This window comes from Lagenorhynchus albirostris, chromosome 5 (genome assembly GCF_949774975.1).
Source record: "Lagenorhynchus albirostris chromosome 5, mLagAlb1.1, whole genome shotgun sequence".
In the NCBI taxonomy this organism is placed as follows: domain Eukaryota; kingdom Metazoa; phylum Chordata; class Mammalia; order Artiodactyla; family Delphinidae; genus Lagenorhynchus; species Lagenorhynchus albirostris.
This window is the reverse complement of record NC_083099.1, coordinates 142,271,698-142,293,625: the sequence shown is the minus strand read 5'-3', so window position 1 is coordinate 142,293,625 and position 21,928 is coordinate 142,271,698. Positions and strand designations below refer to the sequence as shown.

The 21,928-nt window shown below is 52.1% G+C and overlaps 1 protein-coding gene across 2 annotated transcripts; it reads left to right on the top strand.

Moving 5' to 3' along the window:
- The first annotated feature begins 799 nt into the window (after positions 1–799).
- On the top strand, positions 800–21,604 carry TMPRSS3 (transmembrane serine protease 3). Of its 2 annotated transcripts, XM_060149469.1 has the most exons (14): positions 1,608–1,763; positions 2,185–2,323; positions 7,234–7,344; positions 8,207–8,323; positions 8,710–8,833; positions 11,597–11,722; positions 12,950–12,993; positions 13,484–13,649; positions 14,398–14,567; positions 16,630–16,725; positions 16,939–16,941; positions 17,833–17,975; positions 18,591–18,743; positions 21,587–21,604. In XM_060149469.1, exons 1-14 carry the CDS (start codon positions 1,761–1,763, stop codon positions 21,602–21,604), a joined length of 1,413 nt encoding a protein of 470 aa, XP_060005452.1. In that variant the 5' UTR covers positions 1,608–1,760. The 2 variants fall into 2 exon arrangements, with proteins under 2 accessions (XP_060005451.1, XP_060005452.1); XM_060149468.1 differs by lacking the exons at positions 1,608–1,763; positions 16,939–16,941 and adding an exon at positions 800–826.
- Positions 21,605–21,928: the final 324 nt, after the last annotated feature.

Below are 21,928 nucleotides of genomic sequence, written 5' to 3'. Positions count from 1 at the left end.
TCTAAACGTCTCCTGGCCTCATCTCTTCCTACTATTTGTCATCACCTGAGACCACAGGTGAGTGCTTTGTCCCCTCTGCCACCTGCTCTGAGTCTAGACGGCTGGCTCATGGCAGACGGCCCATCAATGTTTGCTGAATCAGTGAATGCACGACTCTCATCTAGCTCACATTCACCCTGGCCTTCCAAAGGGCTTCCTAGTCCCCTGCCCACAGCAGCAGGGCTCTGTGCTTTCCTGATAACACATCTCTAAGCCGTATTGTGTGCAGAAGCCTCTTGGGACGCAGAGGACTCTGCAGAGTGGAGCGGGCAGGGTGTCTCTGTAGAGTGCTGGCTGCGGGTCCCCTGTCCTTTGTCTGCAGAGCGCTGCAAGTCTAAACCTGAGGTCGGGCACACAGGGGGCTCGAAAGCCCCACCAAAGAGTTTCCCTGCCCTGCTGGGTGACCTTGCTCAGCAGCGGGCAGGACCTGCCTGTTCTTTTAAATAAAAGGAGTGCCTGTGTCCCAAAGCCTCTCTTATGAGAAGTTTCTGAAAAGGTTTGCTTACCTTACTTAACTAATTAAAGGCAAGCCACATTTTCCCCTCTCTGGTCTCTGCAGTCAACCACCAGTGGCTACTTGATAGTCACTGCCAGGTAGGGTTACCCAGGGGCCCGTGATCAAGCCATTTGCGTGATGATTGAGTCGACAAGGCTGAGTGCCTCGGTGGAAATATTTCCCGGTTGGACTCTCCTGTTGGCAGCCTGCTTACCATCACGCTTGCTTTTATAATGAGAAAGGAAATTATTTCTGCTTTTAATGATGGCGGCTCCAGAAATGGTGAGTGGAGTGGGGGGTGGGGGTGGGGCAGGTGCAGGGGAGAGAAGCCGCTTCTGAAAGATGACTTCTCAACATTTCTGGATGTGAAACCCCCCAACCATGACCTGCTGGGAAGGGACTCCCTTACCTAGGTTCCCCGTTTCAGAAAGCATTTTGCTGTTGATTCTTATTCTCGTTCTAAAGCCAGGCTGTGGAATTTGCCACAGGCTGACGGTAAGCTGCACTTACGAGCAAGAATCAAGGTAGAAGATGCTGAATGTGAATTATTAGTTTCCTAAGCTATTCGTCGAAGCTACTCTCGAAATGGAAATGAAATAAACATTTTTAGCGCATGACTCTTGCTTAGATTTTCCCATGGCCACGTGAAACAGCATGAAGACAGAGTCTGTTTTAAGTGGCTTAATAGTTCCCTTTTGAATTTCAAACATTACAAGTAAATGGAGAGAAAATAACAATGGGTGATCTAAGTATCCATGTTTACATGACTGTTGGAAAGTCTAGGTTTTAGCACGTTGCAGAAGCAACTTCCCGGGGTGCTCTCGCCTGATTCCTCGGAGAGTGAGCTGAAATTTAGTCGGGAACATTCGGACTGTTTCTTTGCTCCCTCTGCCCCTCTTTTGAGTTATTGGAAATGACTTCCAAAGGCTTCTGACCTGTCCGGCGTCACGATAGGTGGAATTCTCTTGGAGGAAACAGATCCCCCGTGTAGCTTTTGGGCGAGCCCACAGTCCCCAGCCACTCCTCCCTTTGCGAGGTAAGGGGGGGGGGACTGGGCACCCAGAGGGCGAGGATACTTTCATCCTTAATTAGGTCAAGTCTGTGCGAGCCAGGAAAAGGTTGTGTTTACGGGAAGCTCCGAATACTGTGGGTGAGCGTCCCTTCCTTGGTGCTATCTTCATTTTGGGGGCATGGACATGATGTGAGTATCCAGACTTCTTATAGTATGGTAGGTGTATCACCTGCACGGGCCAAGGGTCAAGTTTAAGTGGGACAAAAGAGAGAAGGAAAGGGTTTGAAAGTAATTTATCTTCTGAAAAATAATGGTAACTAACTTCTAAATGGTAAAAGGGCATATCTCTAGAGACATGCTATTCAATTGATTTGAAGATTGGTTGAACAAATAATGGGAAAGTCATACGTTTGGCAGAATTACATTCGTAGTTTCGCTCACTCTAGACGTTTCTGCGTTATTTGCTGTGGCTCAGGAAAAAAAAAATGCGTTCTCCCTGGACAAATAGTTCTGATTTATCGGCACTGAAAGCTCTTTATGTGGATTGCCAGACTTCAAAGATTTCACACGACAAAGATTCGTTTGATGCTAAAACTATAAATAGGGACGCAAACGCTCTCTATTCTTTCCTGCGAAGGAGGTGGAGGTAGAGCCTGGTCTCCGAGGTCCTGAAATAGTCACCATGGGGGAAAATGACCCACCTGCTGCCGAAGCCCCCTTCTCCTTCAGATCGCTTTTTGGCCTTGACGATTTGAAAATAAGTCCTGTTACACCAGGTAGGTGGCACCAGGGATCATTTCTGCCCTGCTTCCCCTCCCCCATATAGATGATGGATGTGGCTGAGTGTTCCCCTGGAGAAATATCTCCCCAGGAGCCCTCACACCCACAGGCCGCTTCCTCGTGTTTGCAGAATCCTGGAGAGAAGGGGCATTAGGGGGGCCGTCACTTTGGTTAGCCTCTTGCCAACTCCCTGGAGACAGGTGTTGGTATTCTCTGGATGGAGGTTTTCAGAAATCCAGGCTCCCACTGCCCCTGGGAGTTAGGGGTCAGATCCTGGCCAGGAAATCTCTGAGCCCTCCAGGAATTCCTGACAATCAGTGGTCACCAGCCCTTCCAGAAAACTTAAAATAAGCCGGTTGCCCTCACGGTATCAGATACCTAGATTAAAATTCAACAGCAGGTGACGGAGTTGCTCCTAGCAACTGAAGGAAGGAAAGTTGGTTTTGGAAATGGGTCATAAATGCTTGGAGAAATGGCAGACTCCTTCGTGCCTGGATAGGATCTTTCTGGCAAAGACCCTATCAGGACTTGTCACAGGAAGCTGTGGCTCCCTGGTCCTGGCTGCAGTCGGGAAGGCTGAACCCAGGGGCTGGGCAGAGGGACATCTGGGGCCCCTGGCTAGGGTTCCAGAAAGCATGGCATGGGGGCCGCACTAACGATTCCTTTTAAACCACCTGGACAGCGGATGTGGACTGATGGGAGGTGGGAGAAGAGGTTTCAAGTAAGGGAAAATATACACAACTTACAAATGCTTTTCAAAATTTAGCATCAGTGGAAATGAAGAAAAAACATCCTGCAGTTACCTAAGCACCCAAACTTAGCTAGTTTTTACATTTTCTTTATTCTCTCCATGTCCTTGACCATAAGTATACACTCACAGGCAGTGCAGGTGCAGACAGGCGTTCTTCCATGTGCTTTTTGGTTTTCTAAATGCCCTTTTTTATAGGATCAGGTAGGTGTGTAATTTACATAGCCATTTGGGTCATCATTTGACATATAATTGTTTCTAATATTTTATAATATAAATCATAACATGATAGCACTATACATATTCTTTTCTGCTAAGTTTTGATCATTTCTTCATGATTAATTCCTAGTCATGGGAAGGAATAAAAACTTTTTTAAACTTTTCTTTTTAAATAAACCAATACATTGTTTATGAGAGAAAATTAGAAAATACAGTTAATCAAAGTTTTTTTTAGATGAACCACAATTTTACTCTTACTCAGAGATAAACCTATTAGCACTTTATAATTTATTTCTTGCCTTTTTCCTATCAACATATCTGTATTTCTCTTTGGAAGTGAAATATGAAGGTAGACCCCAGAGATATTTTGGGTTTGGTTCCAGACCACTGCAATAAGCAAATATTGCAATAAAATGAGTCACACTAATTTTTTAGTTTCCCCATAAGTACAAAAAGTCAAGTTTATTCGATAGCATAGTCTATTCAGTGTGCAATAGCCTTATGCCCCCAAACAATGTACATACCCTAATTAAAAAATTACGTTTTAACTTAAACAATTAACTTCATCGCTAAAAAATGCTAGCCTTTACCTGACTACACAGTGTTGCTACAAAGCTTCAATTTATGAAAACTGCAATATCAGCAAAGCGTGATAAAACGAGGTCTGCCTGTACTATTTGTATGATTTTGAAGCTTTTTTTTTAACTTAAAAATATTATGTTCATCTTTCCATGACATTAAATAATTAAATAGCCTTTAAGGCTTGGCAAACTATGGCCCCTGGACCGAATCTGGCCCGCTGTCTGTTTTTATAAATAAAGTTTTATTGGAACACAGACATATCCATTTATTCACATTTTGTCTGGCTGCTTTCAGGCCATAGCTGCAGAGTTGAAAAGTTGTGACGGGACCACTTATGGCCCATAAAGTTTAAGACATTTATGATCGGGTCCTTCACAGAAACACGTTGCCGACCCCTGTCCTCTATCATTTTAGATATTTCTATGCCATTTGTTATTTCACCACCTCCCTTTTGTTGGTCACTTAGGCTGTCTCCATCTGTCCGTGCATCAATATTTTCAAGGTCGCTCCTTTAAGTGTCCTTTACATAGAGATTTGTGTACATCTATGATGACTTTTTAGGATAAATTCCTAGAAGTGGAATTAATAGGTCAAAAATTTTATCCATTTTTTAGCTTTTTGGTACATATTTCCAATTTGACTGTCAAAAAGTTGACACAATTTATACTCTTATTGACTGTTAAGTGGAGATCCATTTCCTTTCACTTTGGACTGCAGTGGAAATAGTAGTAGTAGTAATAATACATTGCAAAGGTGATATGTAATTGTGTCTAATTTGTGGTGTTCTTTTCATTTCCAGAGGGGTTGAAGGGTTTTTGTGTGTGTGCTTGTTTATCATTTGCATTCCTCCTTTGAAGAGATGCTATACCTTTTGCTTTTTATTCCAAGCATGACCTCAAAGACAGGGCAAGGAGGAGGGGGACCACAGTGGGACCACAGGGCACGCGGCCGAGGAGCCGTAAAGTGGCAAATGTGAGCGGATCCAAAGGCGCTGTAACTGCAGGAGGCGCTGTAACTGCAGGACACTCTGGATCTACAACTGGGGCTCACTTCCTAAACCTCACTCATAGATACAGAACAGCTAGAATGATGAGAAGTCATTCTGGGGTTCCTGCTGAGTTTTAAAGTGTGACTGGAGAGCCGGCATCTCAGTAGGGAGAGTGACTGATTGGGGCAGGCTTCCAGAGGCGGGGGAGGTGGAGGGGAGGGGTCTGCTTTGCTGACTCTAAATGGGTCATCCTGAAAGGAACTGGTCTCTGGCCTTGAGATAAAACCATGTTCATTATCCCGAAACCATCCCCAAACCAACCATCCATCCATCCATCCATCCATCCATGCATCCATTCCTTCAATCTACTAACATTTACTGAGGACCGTGGAATGGCTAGTGCCGTTCTAGGTGCTGAGAGCACACCCTGAAGCAAGCCACCTGCTCCTGCATCCAAGGCTAAACAAGGACCGTGCGGGTGGTCCCTCTGCCCCGCTCCACACTCACAGCACAGAGTCTGATGTGCATCTCCTATCCCCCCATTCTTCCCTTTCTGCTCCTGCTTTTTCCTTGTTTACTCTTTTCTCCTTTTTCTCCCATTTCATCGCTTTCTTTTTTCCATTTTTGTTTTCTAATTCACTTCTGTTTTGGGCAACCGGGAAGGGTACTGACCATTTTATAATCGCAGTCTTTATAGCCAGAGGATGAAGTTGTGGGTTTCCAAAGACAGACAGGGAGCCTCTTTTTGGCTCTTCCATGGGAGACTCTCGGCCCAACATCTCCAAGAGCAGGAAAACAGGCCAAGGCAGTCTCCGTCCTGTGTCGTCATGTGAGGTCTGGAAAGCTTCCTCCCCTCCCTACATTCTAACCTTCCTAATTATAAGAGAGGACAACTTCAGCATAGATGTATTTTCAGGATTGATGAGATAATTTGCATGAAATGGCCTGTTCTCCTGAGAGTAAACGTTGCAGTGGAAATCCTCCTGTTGTCCAGAGAGGCTTGCACTTTTGGGTATCTTAAGCTCTTCACATCTTCTTTTCTACCAAATCAGCCTTGTTCTATAGGCAAGAACTGGGAAGGGTCTGGGGCTTTACCCTACTTGCAAGCTAACAAGTCAGCCTGCCCCAGTCCCACGGATGCTGGCAGAAGACACAGCCCTTCCGTCAGACACGTGTACGCACAGCACAGGTGGCACGAGCATCCTGTTTGAGTAGGTCACGCTTGCCCACCACGTCCCTCAGCAGCAACGTGGAGCGGCCCAGGTGCACGCTGTACATGCAGCGGGTCTGCACCACAGCTGAGGAGCCCTGAGCTGAGGGAATCCACATCTTTTATAATGGGCTTCAAACAGACCTGCACAAGCTTTGTCCCAAAGGAAGAGGTGGTATTTACTAAGCCAGATGTAAATAAAAACCTGTCCCTTGCTCCGGAGAAGGACACCATCTCTGTCTTCTAAGCTGTTTGCTCTGCCAGCATCCTCCAAGAGATGGTCTGGAATAAAGGCCCTCGGTGTCTATGCCCAGGACTGGTGGAGAATGACCCGCACATCATCTGGTGACCCTCTCAGAGATCCCAGCTGTCTCTCTCCTGAAAGCACCCTGCTTGGGTTTTACATGTTGCCTTCCTCTGTAGGAAAACATCCTTGGGAGTTGGGGTTCTACCTCCCCTCCATATTAGTGTCCTAGGGCCACCAAAACATCACAAACTCGGTGGCCTAAAACAGGAGAAATCTATTATCTCTGGAGGCTAGAAGTCTGAAACTAAGGTGACCGCAAGGACTTGCTCCCTCTGACACCTGCAGGGGAAATCCTTCCTTGCCTCACCTTAGATGTTGGGGTTTGCTGATAAATCATGGGTTCCCTGGCTTATAGATGTATCACTCCCATCTCTGTCTTCCTCTTCACACGGCCTTCTGCCCCTGTCTCTTCACATCATCTTCCCTCTGTGTGTGTCTGTCTCTGTGTCTGAATTTCCCCTGTTTATCAGGACACCAGTCATTTTAGATTAAGGCCCACATTAATGACCTTGATTTAACTTGATCACCTCTGTAAAGACTCTATTTCCAAATAAGATGATATTCTGGGTTCTGAGGGTTTGAACATAAACATGTCTCTTGGGGGACACAATTCAACCCATCACACCGTCCCCTAACCGAGGACGGATGGAGCTGGGCTGGTGTTGGGGAGCTTGGGGCTCAACTTTTAGAGAACTTGCCCCCGGGTAGGCGGCCATTTCTCGAAGTCAACTCCCTTTGGGCTGGAACAGTCTCTGCACTGAGGGCAGGGGGGATGAAGAGCTAAATTTTGTTTTATTTCATTCAGATTCGCTGTTCCGTGGCCTTTTGCTCTCCCCGCTTTTTGGTTTCTAGATGCCGATGCGGTGGCTGCCCAGTTCCTGTCTCTGCTGCCACTGAAGTTCTTTCCCATCATTGTCATCGGGATAATTGCACTGATATTAGCGCTGGCCATTGGTCTGGGCAGTGAGTACCATCCATTATTTAGTAGGTTCTCAAATACCTGTTCAGGCGTTTAGACTTTCACGGGCTCCCCCCTCACACCAACCCGGGCCCGCCACACAGCCCTAATTACTAAGGCAAACACCCTCTGGGTTTGCTGATTTGAGCTTTATTTGCCGGCAGGATCGTGAAGCCGACCAGGGCCCCAGCGGGGCCTTTGGCTGTGGTGGAGGTTTCGTCACCAAGGAGCCTCTGCCCAGTTAACAGTGGCCAAAGGCAGCTGATGAAACTGAACCCACAGGCAGGAGAGGGTGGGAGCGGGTGGAGGAGACAAGGAGGCCATTCATGCCAGGCCAAGCTGGGTTTCAAATAAGGTGCAAGTGGCTTTTGAGAAAGAGAGTCATTTGAATGGTCCCTGATAGGGAACAATTTCGCATTTACTCTTCAAATAGGCGGATCTCAGATCAGTTTAACTCTCCACGTGCTCGGCTTTGGGGTCCACAGGGCCCTCACCTCTCGCCCAGGGTCAGAGAAGGCAGGAGGTAGAGTGGGGGCCAGGGGTCCTCTCTCAAGGCTCCTTGCTCAGCCGGCTTAGCCAGTCGGCCACAGCCATGCACTTTCTCTCTGGACCTTGAGCCACCGGAGTCTAAATTCATCTTGAGTTGTGGCCTGAGGTCACTTAGGGAGACACGGTGGGGTACAGCTGCCCCACCCGCTGGAATCTGGAACAGAAACTGGGCTGAGGGAAACAGGATGCTGGCAGTGGTGCCGTTTCAATGCAGCCTTCATGACGCTTGGGCAAGCTCAAGGCCGCATGGCAGGTGCGCGGTTGTCAGTGCTGTGCACTGAAGCAGCCCTTCCCCGACCCCCTCCCTCCTTTCCTCAGTCCACTTTGACTGCTCCGGGAAGTACAGGTGTCGGTCGTCTTTTAAGTGTATTGAGCTGACGGCTAGATGCGACGGAGTGTCCGACTGCAAAGACGGGGAAGATGAGTACCGATGTGGTAAGGTCATGCCTTTTCAGAAGCAGAAGCAGGAGGACGTCAGTACAACCCGACCCTGACCTTCCCCATCTGAGACATGGGTCCAAGGCAATGCCTTTGTTAAGTCATGGGATCCAACTGGCATTCAGCCCAGGAGACCCTGGGCTGGGTATTAAGGGAGGGTCCTTACATGGAGCTAAAATTGGGTTGGTGAGCAAGCAGAAGAGAACCCCAAGAGAGCTCAGGGGTACAGACGATAAGAACTGTGGCCGCCCTGCGTGGGTGGGGCACTGACCAGGGGCAGGTCAGACTCAGCACGGGAGGGTCTAGGCTGGCTGCAGAGAAATTCTTCCGGGTCTCAGAGCTCCTCAGGCCACTAACGACCTGTCTTCCTGTGCATTGGTCAGTCCGCGTGAGCGGTCAGAATGCCGCACTCCAGGTGTTCACGGCTGCCACCTGGAGGACCATGTGCTCTGAGGACTGGAAGAGTCACCACGCTACTGTCGCCTGTGCCCAGCTGGGGTTTCCAAGGTAATTCAGAGAGTGTCCAGCAGTGGGCAGGACATGAGCAGTGATCACGATGAGGGCAGACAGCTGCCGTTTAGCTGAGCACGCACAAGGCACCTGGACATCCCCATGGCAACCCCGCGATGCCTGACATCACAGGCGTGCAAACCAAGGTCCCAACATGCTAAGTGACTTGCTCAAGGTCACATGGGACCTAACGTGTTTGGGGGCGTCTCAGGTCAGGACCCTAGATGCAAACATTCAATAGAGAGCTTCAGAGCTGAGGACTGAGCCCCCAGTTCCTCAGGCCACAGCTTTTGGGCAGCTTCCCGACACCACCCAGCTTGGTCCCACTTCCCAAGGAGCCCCAGGGAGCCAAGTTCGAAAAGTCAGCAATTTAGTGAATGTCCAGTTATTCAAAACAGTTGATTAGCAACAGGTGGAAGAAAGAAACAGGTGGAAGAAAGAAACAGGTAGAAGAAAGAACTATTGCAGTGGAATCTCCATGTTTCAACGTTCTGCATTCCTTATGTGACTTTTTGCACTGGGGCGACACATTTTGGCCCTGATGCGGCCCCGTCCCTCCTCCTGGCCCCTCCTTCGGGCCCCTGGTAGCTGCTGTCTTCCTCGGGTGCCCAGGACTGCGCTTCTGCTCCTCTTTGTGCCGGATTCTTGGAGTTCAAAACCAGCAGGCTCTGAGTACCCACACTCTCCTCAGGAAGTGGGCATCCCTGTTGGCGCCCAAGGAAACGGGTGTTGAAACCTCCACGCTCTGAGCAGGGAGCCCTGACTTGCAAATCTGTTGCATCATATTCTCAACTCTTTTCTCCAAAGCCAGTGAAACCCACCCTCCAGCCTGTATCCCTGAGATGTGCCTTTTTCTCACCCGTGACAACATGGATTCAGAAATCAGCTGCACTTCAAGCCCAACGACAACAGCAAAAACACCCACACAATTGCCTTCAGGACTTATGTAGACTTGACCCCTCATAGGCAAGGAGGAAGTTTACATACCACACACACACAGCCCACATCACACACCACAAACACACACACGCCACACACACCATGCACACACATCACATCACACACACGCCAATTACACAGACAGACACACAAACCCCACCACCACGGCTCACAGCTGAAAGCTTCCCTTGGGCATTTCTGCTCCATAGGAGGTAGTTCCTTGGACTCACTAGGGGGCGTCCCTTCTTCTTCCCATCTGCCTCCCCTGCTTCTCCCTCCTGGACCACCTCCCCGCCCTGAATCCTTGGCCTCCCCCCTGTCCTGCAGAAGGACCCAGCAGCCCCTCTCTCCTTCTTCCAACCCTTCCCGGCAGTGCTCAGGCGTCTCTGCACCCCAGCCGTCTGCGGAGAGGCTCCTTCCTTGTTGCATCTCAGGGCAAGTCTGGAGTGTGCAATTTTCCCGTCTGTCCCCTCAACACTGTCCATTTTCTTCCCTCTGAACTTGCTCTGTTCTTCCCTGTTTCTTCAGTTCTAAGATTTGCTTCTGTACCCTTTCTTGTTTATTCTCCTATTTCTCTCTTGAAAGCCCTCCTTTATCCCCTCTGCTCTATAGCATCCTGTGTCAGAGGTCTGTGATAAAGAATAAAAGATAGACTGGCAACTCAGATTGCCTGGGTCCAAATCCCAGCACACCTGCAGCCCCGTCACATGACTGAGGCCTCAAAAACAAGGCGAATAATAATACCAGCTTTAAAGGGTCGCTGTGAGGGTCAAGTGATCTTGGGGCTTTGAAGCCAGCCTGGACTGCAGGGACGCCCTATGAGTCTGTGGTCATGGTTGTTGTTACCACTGAGACTTTGACAATTTATGGGGCTCCAGGTGCAGCCTTTGGGGTCCCTTTGCATCACCCTCACCGCCCCACTGGTGGCCCGGTCCACCTGTATCAGGATCTCCATCTCGGTAACATCCGGCTCTTTCATCTGGTGCCTGACGTATCAGTGGGTTGAGCAATACCTGGGGAGGCTGGAAGGGTCATTGCTGCTGCCTAGATTACATTTTTCTCAAAACTCAAACCTGGCTGCACTTTGTACACCACGTACGCTGCCCGCGCCGCCCCCCAGCGTTTACAATCACCTGATGAAATCATGCTTGATCAGCTGGTGAGTTCGTGAGTGAAGCAAGCCAGCGACTCCGTCTTTTGTTCATTCCACGACCTCCCATCTCATAACTCTTTGGATGACTGATTTGAAAAATATTATTCCCTCTTTTCCATCATTCTCCAGACCTGTTTCCTGACCCTTTAAACACTGACTTGTCCTGGTGCCCCCGAATCTCTCCGTCTACGTGCTCATCTCTCTGTAACGGGAGCCCTGCCAGCTCTGGGCAGCCTGGGAAAGTCTTTCATCCCCGCCCCCCAGCCTATCGTACCTGGGGCGCTCAGCATCCCCACTTCGGTGCTCACCTGAAAACACTCCACCCAATTCTGTGTTCTGTTCCCTCTGAGGCCCGCTTCAGGCCAAGCAAAGGTCAGTTCAGCTCAATGCATCAGGGAGTGTCCCCCCCAGCTACGTCAGGAAGTGGTCCTCCCTCGCATGTGGCTGGAGCCCATGGTGGGTGGATGGGCTGTGGGGAGAGGGTCGCCCCAGACTCTTCCAGGTCTGGAATACCTTGCTAAGTTGGCAGAAGGAAGCCATTTACGGTTTGGGGCTGCAAAATGACTCCCCTCCCAGTATGATACCTGTATCCTTGTGACTTGAGCCCAGGTAGATTTGCTACAGAGTGAATTCCACACATCAGGTCTGTGTTTGCATTGCGCTTGCAGCTATGTGAGTTCGGACACCATCAGAGTGGATTCACTGGAGGAGCAGTTCCGAGAGGACTTCGTTTCCATCAATCACCTCTTGCCAGATGACAAAGTGACCACTTTACACCAGTCGGTGTACGTGAGGTAAGCGGCCAGGTGGTGCTGTGCCCACTTATGTCCACTCATCCGCTGGACTTGTGCATGAGGTTGTGTTCTCCAAGTGCAAGGTGCGGGTTTGGCCACTTTGGTTAGAAGGGTGGACGCACCAGGCTGGGGTACAAGAACTTAATCCCAAGCCAGGCAAATACAGCCCAACAGACAGAGGGAGGAAGGATGGTAAAGGGGTCCCGTGATGCGCGTGTCGTAAATGCAGCATTGCACCGTGCACACAGTGGGCGCTGCTGATGTGTTAGGGGAAAGGAAGGGAGGGAGGGAGGAGAAAAAATATTAGAAAGAAAGAAATTAAGAAAGAAACGTATCCTTCTTTATTTACAAAATACTTTAATGTTCACCATTTGTATTACATGTTTCCCCAAAGAAGTCATAAGGAAGGTAAAACGAGGTATCCTTAAATGACAGTCAGGTACCTGAAGCTTACAGGGGTCACCTGTCTGGTGCACAGAGGTATGTCAGGCTTTCTGAACCCACGTTCCATGTGCTCTTCCTGACTCATTGGACCAAACCCCAAGAGGAGTGTGTTCTCTGCTCCAGGAAACACCTGCCTGTCAGCCTATTGTGCAATTGACAGTCGCTCCTGAACCCACGTGAAATCTGCAGGGACAGCTCATCTCTTGGGTCCTAAAACCTCAGTCTGGTGACACTAGCTTTTTCTTGCATGATCATGTGACAGGACTGGGGCTCTAAAGGCAGGAAATCTACAAAGGGATCTACAAAGGGATCCCAGGCTGGATTGTAACATGAGCACCCACCCACGCAAGGGACAGTGTGTGTCATTTCCTGGGCAATCACATCTCAGCTCTGGGGGTGGGGGGAGGTCTTCTCTGACATGCATGTGTCCCAGGCTGCAAGGACTTTGTGGCAGGAGAGCCACAAAACTGACATGCAAATGACACCAGTGTATATTTATATAATATAGCTCATTATACATTTCTTATCATTAGCTATACAAAGCCTAGAAATACTCAACACCCGGTCACACACACCATACCTCACTGTAGTCACGTGTTTTATAATGCATTGTGTGACCTCACTCTTGTGGGTTTTTTTTAATAGACTAAAATTATAATCTGTATTCAAGAGCAGGGGAGTAAAGTTTATTTTTCTTTTACCTCAAGATTTAAGTAAAAAAAAAAGTGTTCAGTTCACAGGCCTCGGGTATTTATCATTAAACGCATTCTTTCTCCACTTTAGGGAGGGATGCACCTCGGGTTACGTGGTTACCTTGAAGTGCTCAGGTGAGAGTTACAGCAACGCAGAGAGAAACGGAAGGAAGCCCTGGCTCACAGGCTCCCGTCCCCCCTCCCCGCTCCTTGGACCGCTCTGTTGGCAGTCCCTTCCTCCCAGGGGCCAGGTGGGAACTCTGTGACCCCCATCTGCCAGGTTGGTGAAGAGAGCCCTGGGCGACTTCTCAGCAGCAGACAGGACCACGGCGCACGGTGTCCTGTCCTTCCGTGGTGGCTCCAATCGCCTGACTCTCTGTCACCTTCTCTTCCCCACCCCTCCTGCCAGAAAAGTGTGCACGGGCTGCTTAGTGCCCGCCCCCAGCCTGGGCAGGCACCCTGTGTTCCTGGCAAGGGGGCGCCTGGCGCTGTGTCCTGACGGGCTTTTCCCACTGCACCCCTACAGCACCCTGCTTGTCCCACGCCGCAGGTGACCTGCCCCCCCATCCCTCACCCTGTGCTCCTGCCAAAGCTCCCGCCCCTGCCCCTCCCTCTCGCTCTGCAGTCTGCGGTCTGAGGACGGGCTCCAGCCCGCGCATCGTGGGTGGCAACGTGTCCTTGCTGGCTCAGTGGCCCTGGCAGGCCAGCCTGCAGTTCCAGGGCTACCACTTGTGCGGAGGGTCCGTCATCACCCCCGTGTGGATCGTCACGGCTGCCCACTGTGTTTATGAGTGAGTTCTCCTGACCTCCTTGCGGGGGGTCCTCATCTTCTGCAGACCCCCATCCCAGTCCGGGCCATGTTGGGACAGGGCTGATTTGAGTGGTCGACAGCAGGGCAGGTCCAGAAAGCAGGAAGACAGACCGGATGGTCACAAAGTAATGTCCCCGGGGCGGGACACCTTCCTTCTTCACTGTGGATCCAGCTCCATCAGCTGGGTGAGACTGGTGACCCCGGGCTCATTTTAAGGATCTCTGGCCCACAGCTTTTACAGAAAAGAGAGAAGGAAGAGGAAGGAAGCTCTCGCGGGAGGGAACCCAGCAACGTAAAGGCCCTAGGCCTCCCCGTAGCTCATCACAGTGGACCATGCTGTGGCTGAGAGGGAGAGGGAGGGTGCAGGGTAGGCAGGGGTGTCCCCAGAGCCACCCCTCCTTGAGTCTCTCTCCAGGGGGGTGGCTTGGAAGAAAACCACAGAAGATACTTCCAAACCCAGGGGCAATCGTCCCCGTTATTTCCACCTCCCTCTACTTTGGTTTCTGATGGAGAACAGACCCCGGTGGACTCTCACAGGGAGCAAAGTTCAGCTCACTTCTCAAATGCCCAGAGGTGCAAAGAGCAAGGCCTGTCTAGGAAATGCATAGGGTGGGTCTGTGCTTCTGCAGGGCTTGGTGGGGGGACGTCTGCTGGCATCTCCTTGGCACCGGCTCTCGGGACACCTGAGGGGTCCGTGGGTTAACGTGCTTGGGGCTTTCTCATTTTAGTCTCTACCTCCCCAAGTCATGGACCATCCAGGTGGGCCTCGTTTCTCTGCTGGACAGTCCAGCCCCCTCCCATCTGGTGGAAAAAATCATCTACCACAGCAAGTACAAGCCAAAGAGGTTGGGCAATGACATCGCCCTCATGAAGCTGGCCGGGCCTGTCACTTTCAACGGTACGTCTGGGTCTCTGTCATTTTGTTGCTATCCTTTGTTTCAAGAGAATTTGAATTGCTCGTTGAAGCATGGTGATAAAGGCTGCCTTACAAACTCTGCCAGATAATTCCAATACGGGATTCATTCCCACGTTGGCATCTGTTGACCGTCTCTTTGTATTAAAGTTGTGATTTTCCCCCTTCTTGGTATGATAAGAAATCTTCAGTCACATTCTGGTCATTTGGACCATCGTGTTAGGAGACGTGCATCTTAAGGAGACGTACATCTTAAGGAGACACACATCTTCAATTTTAGCAGACGGTCACCCTGTTCAGGTTCACTCTGCAGGTCCTGGCCTGCTTTTGTGGGCTGTGGTTCTGATGATTATTTGACTTCAGAGCCTGTGTGGTTCTACTTTGGTCAACTTGGTTTGGCTGGGGCCACGGGGGCCCTCACTTGTGCTACTTCCTTTCTGCTCGTACCACCTGGAGATTAAAGGGACTTCCCCAGGCCAGACCACCCGGTGCCTGTGGGTGGTAGAAGGGGGTCTCAGGCACATGGGAACAAAGAGCTTTTTCTTGTTTCGTGTTTTTTGTGGTGAGGTCCCCACCCATCTGCCTGGTGTCTCAATCTTGGCTGAGAAAGAGAGGGCCTCCCAGGCCAGCCAGCTGCTTGTGGTGGGATCTTCCCCGCAGCCCTTTCTTTCCAAGTCAGAAGACACTGGGAATCTCCAGCTCCTGGAAATACTCAGAAACGTTCTCTCCCAACCAGCTGCTGAGTTCAGAGGCTCTGTTTCTCCACAGAAACGTCAAGTCCTGACTCCCGGAGGTTTCAAAAACACCAGAAAAGCCACACAGGACAGAACTTTCCAAGGTGTTGCAGATGCAGCAAAGCATATGAGCCTACTCCTAAATAAATAAAAGCCCCCTCCTGCTTCCCAAGGATTAGGGCAGCTCAGAGAGCAGCAGAGTGTCGTAAACAAGGCCCCTTGTCGGAGCAGAATCCTGGCTCAGGACCAGCAGCAGGTTGGACCTGGCAGAATCAACAGTGTGTTTATCACACAGCACACAGAATTCTCTACGTATCACACTCGGAAACAAATACTTCTAGAGAAACAAAGAGAAAGTGCAAAGGTGGTGTTGGTTTGTTAATTATGATTAATGACCCTTGGTTATAAAGAACTGAGGTGCCAACACTTGCACTTTGACAAAAATTAGAATGAGTGCCCTTCCCCCTTCTACCTCTCCTCTAGCTGCCCCGGAAGCTTAGCATGTCCCAGAATGCGGGCACACGAAGGCCCCGTGACAGTCTTTGGTGGAGGGCTTATGTGACATAGCCCACGTGGACAGGCAGGCTCGTCGCCTCCAGATATGTCAGGAGGGATGGGAATATTCACACACTGTTGGTCCATAAAGCAATGTGCCCATGGTCTAGAACAAGAGCAGGCAGGCTATGGCCCATGGGCTGCATCTGACCCTTTGCCTACTTTTGTAAATAAAGTTTTATCGGGCCACGGCCTGGCCCATTTGTTCACCACGGCCCGTGGCTGCTTTCATGCTACTGTGGCAGAGGTGAGGGTTGAAACAGAGACCACGTGGCCTGCCAAGCCTAAAATATAAAGTATTTGGCTTTTTTTTTTTTTTTTTTTTGCGGTACGCGGGCCTCTCACTGTTGTGGCCTCTCCCGTTGCGGAGCACAGGCTCCGGACGCGCAGGCTCAGCGGCCATGGCTCACGGGTCCAGCCGCTCCGCGGCACGTGGGATCCTCCCGGACCGGGGCACGAACCCGCGTCCCCCGCATCGGCAGGCGGACTCTCAACCACTGCGCCACCAGGGAAGCCCTAGCTGGCTTTTTATAGAAAATATGCTGAGCCCTGGTCTAGACTCCCTCATGTTGCCACGGTCTCGGGTTGTTTTAAAGTTTCAGGGCTCTGGTGGGCGAGGGGTCCCTACTCTGAGCAAATAGCTTCCAAACGACCAGGGGCCTGGCCTTTCTCTGGGAGGTGGCTTGAGCACCGAGAAGATGGTTTTCTCAGACCACAGCTGCCACAGGTTTGAAAGCTCTTGTTTCCTCTCCAAACAGAGATGATCCAGCCGGTCTGTCTGCCCAACTCTGAAGAGCACTTTCCTGATGGGAAAATGTGCTGGACGTCAGGCTGGGGGGCCACAGAGGATGGAGGTCAGTGTTCTGAAATCAAGATTCTGCGTCCAGGGTGCCTAGAACCGAGAGGGCTGTGGGCCTGCTCCCCAGGCTCCCAGTGTAATGTCCCCGCCCACGTGTCCCGGTCGGGCTGTAGCGCAGAGCCCCAGCCGGCCACTGAGACGTGAGAGGAATGGGAGGCGGGTGTGCCCTGTGGCGAGCCTGTCATACGTGAAGGTCACAGTTTACAAGCAGGTGAAGTTAGAGGGTGTCGATCTGTTCGGGTGGGTGGCGAGGCTGACCCACCGCAGATGTGTTAGTTTCTTGTCGCTGCTGTAACAAATGACCCCAAATTTACTGGCCTGAAGCAATGCACGTGTATTACCTTACAGTTACGGGGATCGGAAGTCATAAATCAGTGTGTCGGGAGGACTGTGATCCTCCCAGAGGCTCTGGGGGAGGATCCGTTCCCACGTGTTCCAGCCTCTAGGGCCCCTGCATCTCTTGCTTCTGCCCTCACCTCCACCTTCAAGCCAGCAGCACAGCATCTTCCAATCTCTCTCCCCTCTGACCTCCGCTTCTCCTATCATCACATCTCCTTCTCTGACCCTTTGAAGGACCCTTGTGATTAGATTACACTTAAGGTCCACCCAGAGAGCCCGGCATCGTGTCCCCATCTCAAGGTCTTATCACATCTGCAAAGTCCCTTTTAGAAGGTGACACGGTCCCTGGTTCCAGGGGTTGGGATGTGGATGCCTTTGGGAGTACAAGTTTCTGCTGACCACCCCCAGGTTCCACCCCAAAGCTGTGAGTGGTACCTTCGCATGCCTCCGTTTCCCTGCTGTCATCTGGGTTATTCTGGGAACTAAACAGACTGGTGTAGGTCAAGTGCTTGGCCCAGGACAGGCTCTGGCAGGGCGTGTGGGGGGGGGACCCTGTTGGCTACATTTGCCCCCCGTCCTCCCACATTGGTGACCTTAGGGAAGTGAGTGGCCCTGACATGAAGCAGCGGGGTCCCCCAGCCCACTCCCCAGGGGGCAGAGCTCTAAGGCCATCCACCTCCAGGCTTCCCCACCCGCATGCAGGCCCCCTGAGTTCCCGGTGGGGGCCCCCGCACCACACGAACCACCCCCTGCTCTGACCCAGGCGATGCCTCCCCGGTCCTCAACCATGCGGCTGTGCCTCTGATCTCCAACAAGATCTGCAACCACAGGGACGTGTACGGTGGCATCATCTCCCCCTCCATGGTCTGTGCTGGCTACCTGAAAGGCGGTGTGGACAGCTGCCAGGTAGGGGCCCCTGGTGACCCCTGGGGGCTACGCTGTGAGCAAGGCGAGGCTCTGCTGGGGCAACCCAGCCTGTGGGAGAGGCCACCACCAGCATGTCCCTGTGACTGACTGAAAAGCAAATTTACAGGGCGTGGGAAGAAGTTTGCTCAGGATATCAGTGTTTACCCAACGCTCCCCTCTGCCTGGGTGCTGGGCAGTGGGAAGGGTCTCAGAGTTTGCAGAGGGACCAAAGGGGCAGAGGGCAGGTGGGAACCAGGGAATCCAGTCTGCAAAGCTACAGTGGGCGAGACTCCAACACTGCCTGGTCCAGCCGAAGCCCCTGGCCAGGCAGACCCTCCCTCTGGAGCATCCCTCTGTTTCCCCAGCTGCCTTGACCTGCGTGGGTTCAGGGTACCGAGATCTGGCAGGGAGACGGCTGGAGGGGGACCGTCCCCAAAGGATAAGGACCCCACTATTAGGGGTACAAGTCAGTTCCAGAAGGACTGGGGGGTGAATGCAGAGCCATCTTCGTGCTGTATTTTGTGATAGAGTGAAGGGGGGGATCCTGCCACCAGGACAAGGGACACACCATGGCAGTGCCTGTTGTGTGCCCTTTGCTCTTTCCTTGTCATCCAGGGAGACAGCGGGGGGCCCCTGGTGTGTCAAGAGAGGAGGGTGTGGAAGTTGGTGGGAGCCACAAGCTTCGGCATTGGCTGTGCCGCGGCGAACAAGCCCGGAGTCTACACCCGCATCACCGCCTTCCTGGACTGGATTCACGAGCAGATGGAGGTGGGTGCAGCGCCGCCCCTGCCCTGGAATCTCGTGCTGGTGCCCGTCAGTCAGTCCACCTCTGGCATCCCTTCCGTGGGACCCCAGTCCTGCTGTCTGGAGCCAGGAAGTGACCAATCAGTTATCGATTTGTCAAGCAGTGACTTCGTGCTTCTGGGCGTTAGACTGAGCAGGGCTAATCCCACAGACAAGGCCCTGACGGGGTGGGCGTGGCGGGTGGGCACACACGGGGCGAGTGTTGCTGGGACGTGAAGGAAACGTGCTTCCACCAACTGGGGAAAGGAGGAGGGGCAGCCGAGGAAGAGCCCTGGGGGACGGGAACCAGCCAGGTGGGCACGTGTGGGTGTGGAGACAGGTGGGGGATGGAGAGTCTCCAATCAGGAGGGGTCTGGGCGGTTCTGTGCTTTGGGGGGGCCTCCCTGTGGGCGGTCGGGGGTGGTGCTGGAGGAGGAAGATGGGTCAGTGAGGCTGGCTTGGCAGGACCAGGGCTGGCAGGGGGAGCCCTGGTGATGGCGGGAGGAAGAATGGGACGCCCAGGGACAAGGAATGCCCCAGCCTACTCCAGGCCCCAGCGCAATGGCTTAGAAGACAGGGGGAGACACCCACCTAGGGAGCGAGAGCCTGGACAGCCCGGCCTTCCACCCCACGGGCGCGCAGCAGATGTTTGCGGACCTGATCACCGGCTCTGAGTCCCACGTCAGGCCTTGGACCAACTTCAAAGAACTTTTTTTTTTTTTTTGGTGTATTTTGTTGTTGTTGTTTTCTTTGGGTTTTTTTGAGGTAAAAGTTACACAGAGTGAAACTGACCATTCTAAAGTGAAAATCTGGGGGCATGTAGCCCATTCACGGTGTTGGGCTGCTGCCGTCTCTACCTAGCTTCAGAATATTTTCATTTTCTGGAATAAGACTTCATTAAGCAGTCGCTCCCTGTTCCCTGTCCCCCAGCCTCCAGTGACCAGTAATCTGCTTTCTGTCCGGGTAGATCAAGACCTTTAAAATGCTCCTTTTAATTTAAAGCATTTGGCTAAGAAGGACCAAACTCCTCAAGTGCCTTGGTGTTAATTTCCACTTCTTCCTCCTGGAATATTTGCCTTAAATCAGGAGCTACGAGCAGGGCTGAGGCCCCAGGACTGGGCCTGGCTGGAATTCCAGCCCTGCTGTCGTACAGCTGTGTGTCCTCTGCAGGCATATAGTGCCAGCCCATTGCAGGGCAAGGCTAGGAGATAGGCCTGCCGGGAACTTCTGCTGGGGCTCATTTTGCTGTTAGCTGACCGCCTGGCCCAGCGCTGAGGGCTGTGCAATGCTCTTCGGCCCCCGGTTCAGCCCCAATCCCTCACCCCCTCAGAAAACAGACGTTTGAAAGAGCAGCCTCCTCGCTGCAGTGGCTGCAGACAGCCCGTGAGCAGGATTAAGAGGGGTGAGGGTCATGTGGGCCGAGGGGTGGGGCATCACGTGGGTACAGGGAGTGGAGGACCCTCCGCATTCACCCAGGGAGCCTCGGAGGTGCAGCTCCACGACGCTGCCCCCAGGCTCAGAGGGTCCATGGGACCAGGCTTGCTGCAGGGGTGGGTTGAAGAAGTCTGGCCCAGTCCTGAGCTGGTGGGGAGGACCAGGTTCCAAAATCAGTCTGGGAGGTTCGGACAGAGGGGTCCTGACCTCTCAGCCCATTTCCCCCCAGCACCACCCTGGCTGTGGGGCCCTAGGACCATTCCCATATTAGAGGTGAGGGGACCCCCAGAAGCCCCCCGCCGAGGCTAACAAGGGCAGGGCGTGAGTCTAACCAGCTCCGTGAGCCCAGCCCCCCACCCTGCAAAGCTCAGTGGTGGACCTCCAAGCGGGGCCGCAGAGCACTCCTCCTGGCTGCCCGCTAGCGCTGAGGGTCCAGAGGGTCTGATCGGACGCCCTGGAGATTCTGAGGCAGGGGTCTCCGGGGCACACTCTGAGGACGTGGGGGGATTTTAGAAAGGGCTCTTCTTCCTCCCAGAGCTCGAGAGGCAGGTTCTTCTGGATGTAGGTGGGCGGCTCCCCTGAGGCCTGGGAGAGCATCTCAGCCACGGCAGCCTCTGGCATCTGAAGGCCTGTGTGAGTCATGCCTCTCTTCAGACGTCTCTGGGACGACCCAGAAGAGGCTTCCCTCCCATGAGAGTTTTCCAGCGGGCCTGCATTTTTATTTATTTTTTATTTTTTGTGGTACGCAGGCCTCTCACTGTTGTGGCCTCTCCCGCTGCGGAGCACAGGCTCCGGACGCGCAGGCTCAGCGGCCATGGCTCACGGGCCCAGCCGCTCCGCGGCGTGTGGGATCTTCCCAGACCGGGGCATGAACCTGTGTCCCCTGCATCGACAGGCGGCCTCTCAACCACTGCGCCACCAGGGAAGCCCCAGGCCTGCATTTTTAGTTGTTTCTTTTGAACCTTGATGTGAGGGCCTTCCAATAGCTCTCACACCTCGAGGGGAATCACCCCAGTTTTTAGCTGATGCTAAAGCTTGCCGCATCACCTTCATTTTCATCCAGTAGTTTTCTCTCTCTGCTGGACGCTTAAAATGAAATTGTTGCAACTCAAAGAGAGACACAGGAACACTGATACTAAGAGCTGGAAACGATGGAATAGTCTCAGGTTGATGACGGAGACGGCGGGGGTGTGGCAGGTAGGAGATGTGGCACAGGGAAGGGGAGCTATTTCACACTTACCTGGAATCCGCACGGAGCGGAGGCCAACTTTGTCCCCATCAGTCGTGAACAGCTGACGCTCCACTCAGGGTACAGTCAGGTGCTCACTCCATCTTAATATTAGAGAGATGCCTTGAAGCGCTGAAAAAGATAATACCTGTGTTTTCATTTCTAGAGGGACCTGAAAACTTGAAGAGAAAGAGGCAGGTTACCACCTTGAGTTCCGGCCAAGATGGAGACATCCCTGTCCTTCCGTGGATTCTAACAGCAGAGCCAAAAGAAGGAGCATCTTTTCGTTCCTCTACATCTAGAGCAATTTTCTTCTGTCACCTCTAACAAGCCAGAGGGGCATTGGACTGAAATGACCCCGAACCTCCTTTCTGATCTCCACTAAGAACAGAAGCAGGAATGCCTCCAAAGTGCTACAGTTTCCTTGTCCATCTGGTTTCCTCCCCTGCAAAGCGATCCACACCTTAGCCCCTCAACAAAGACACGGCAGCCTGGACCTGCAGGAGCG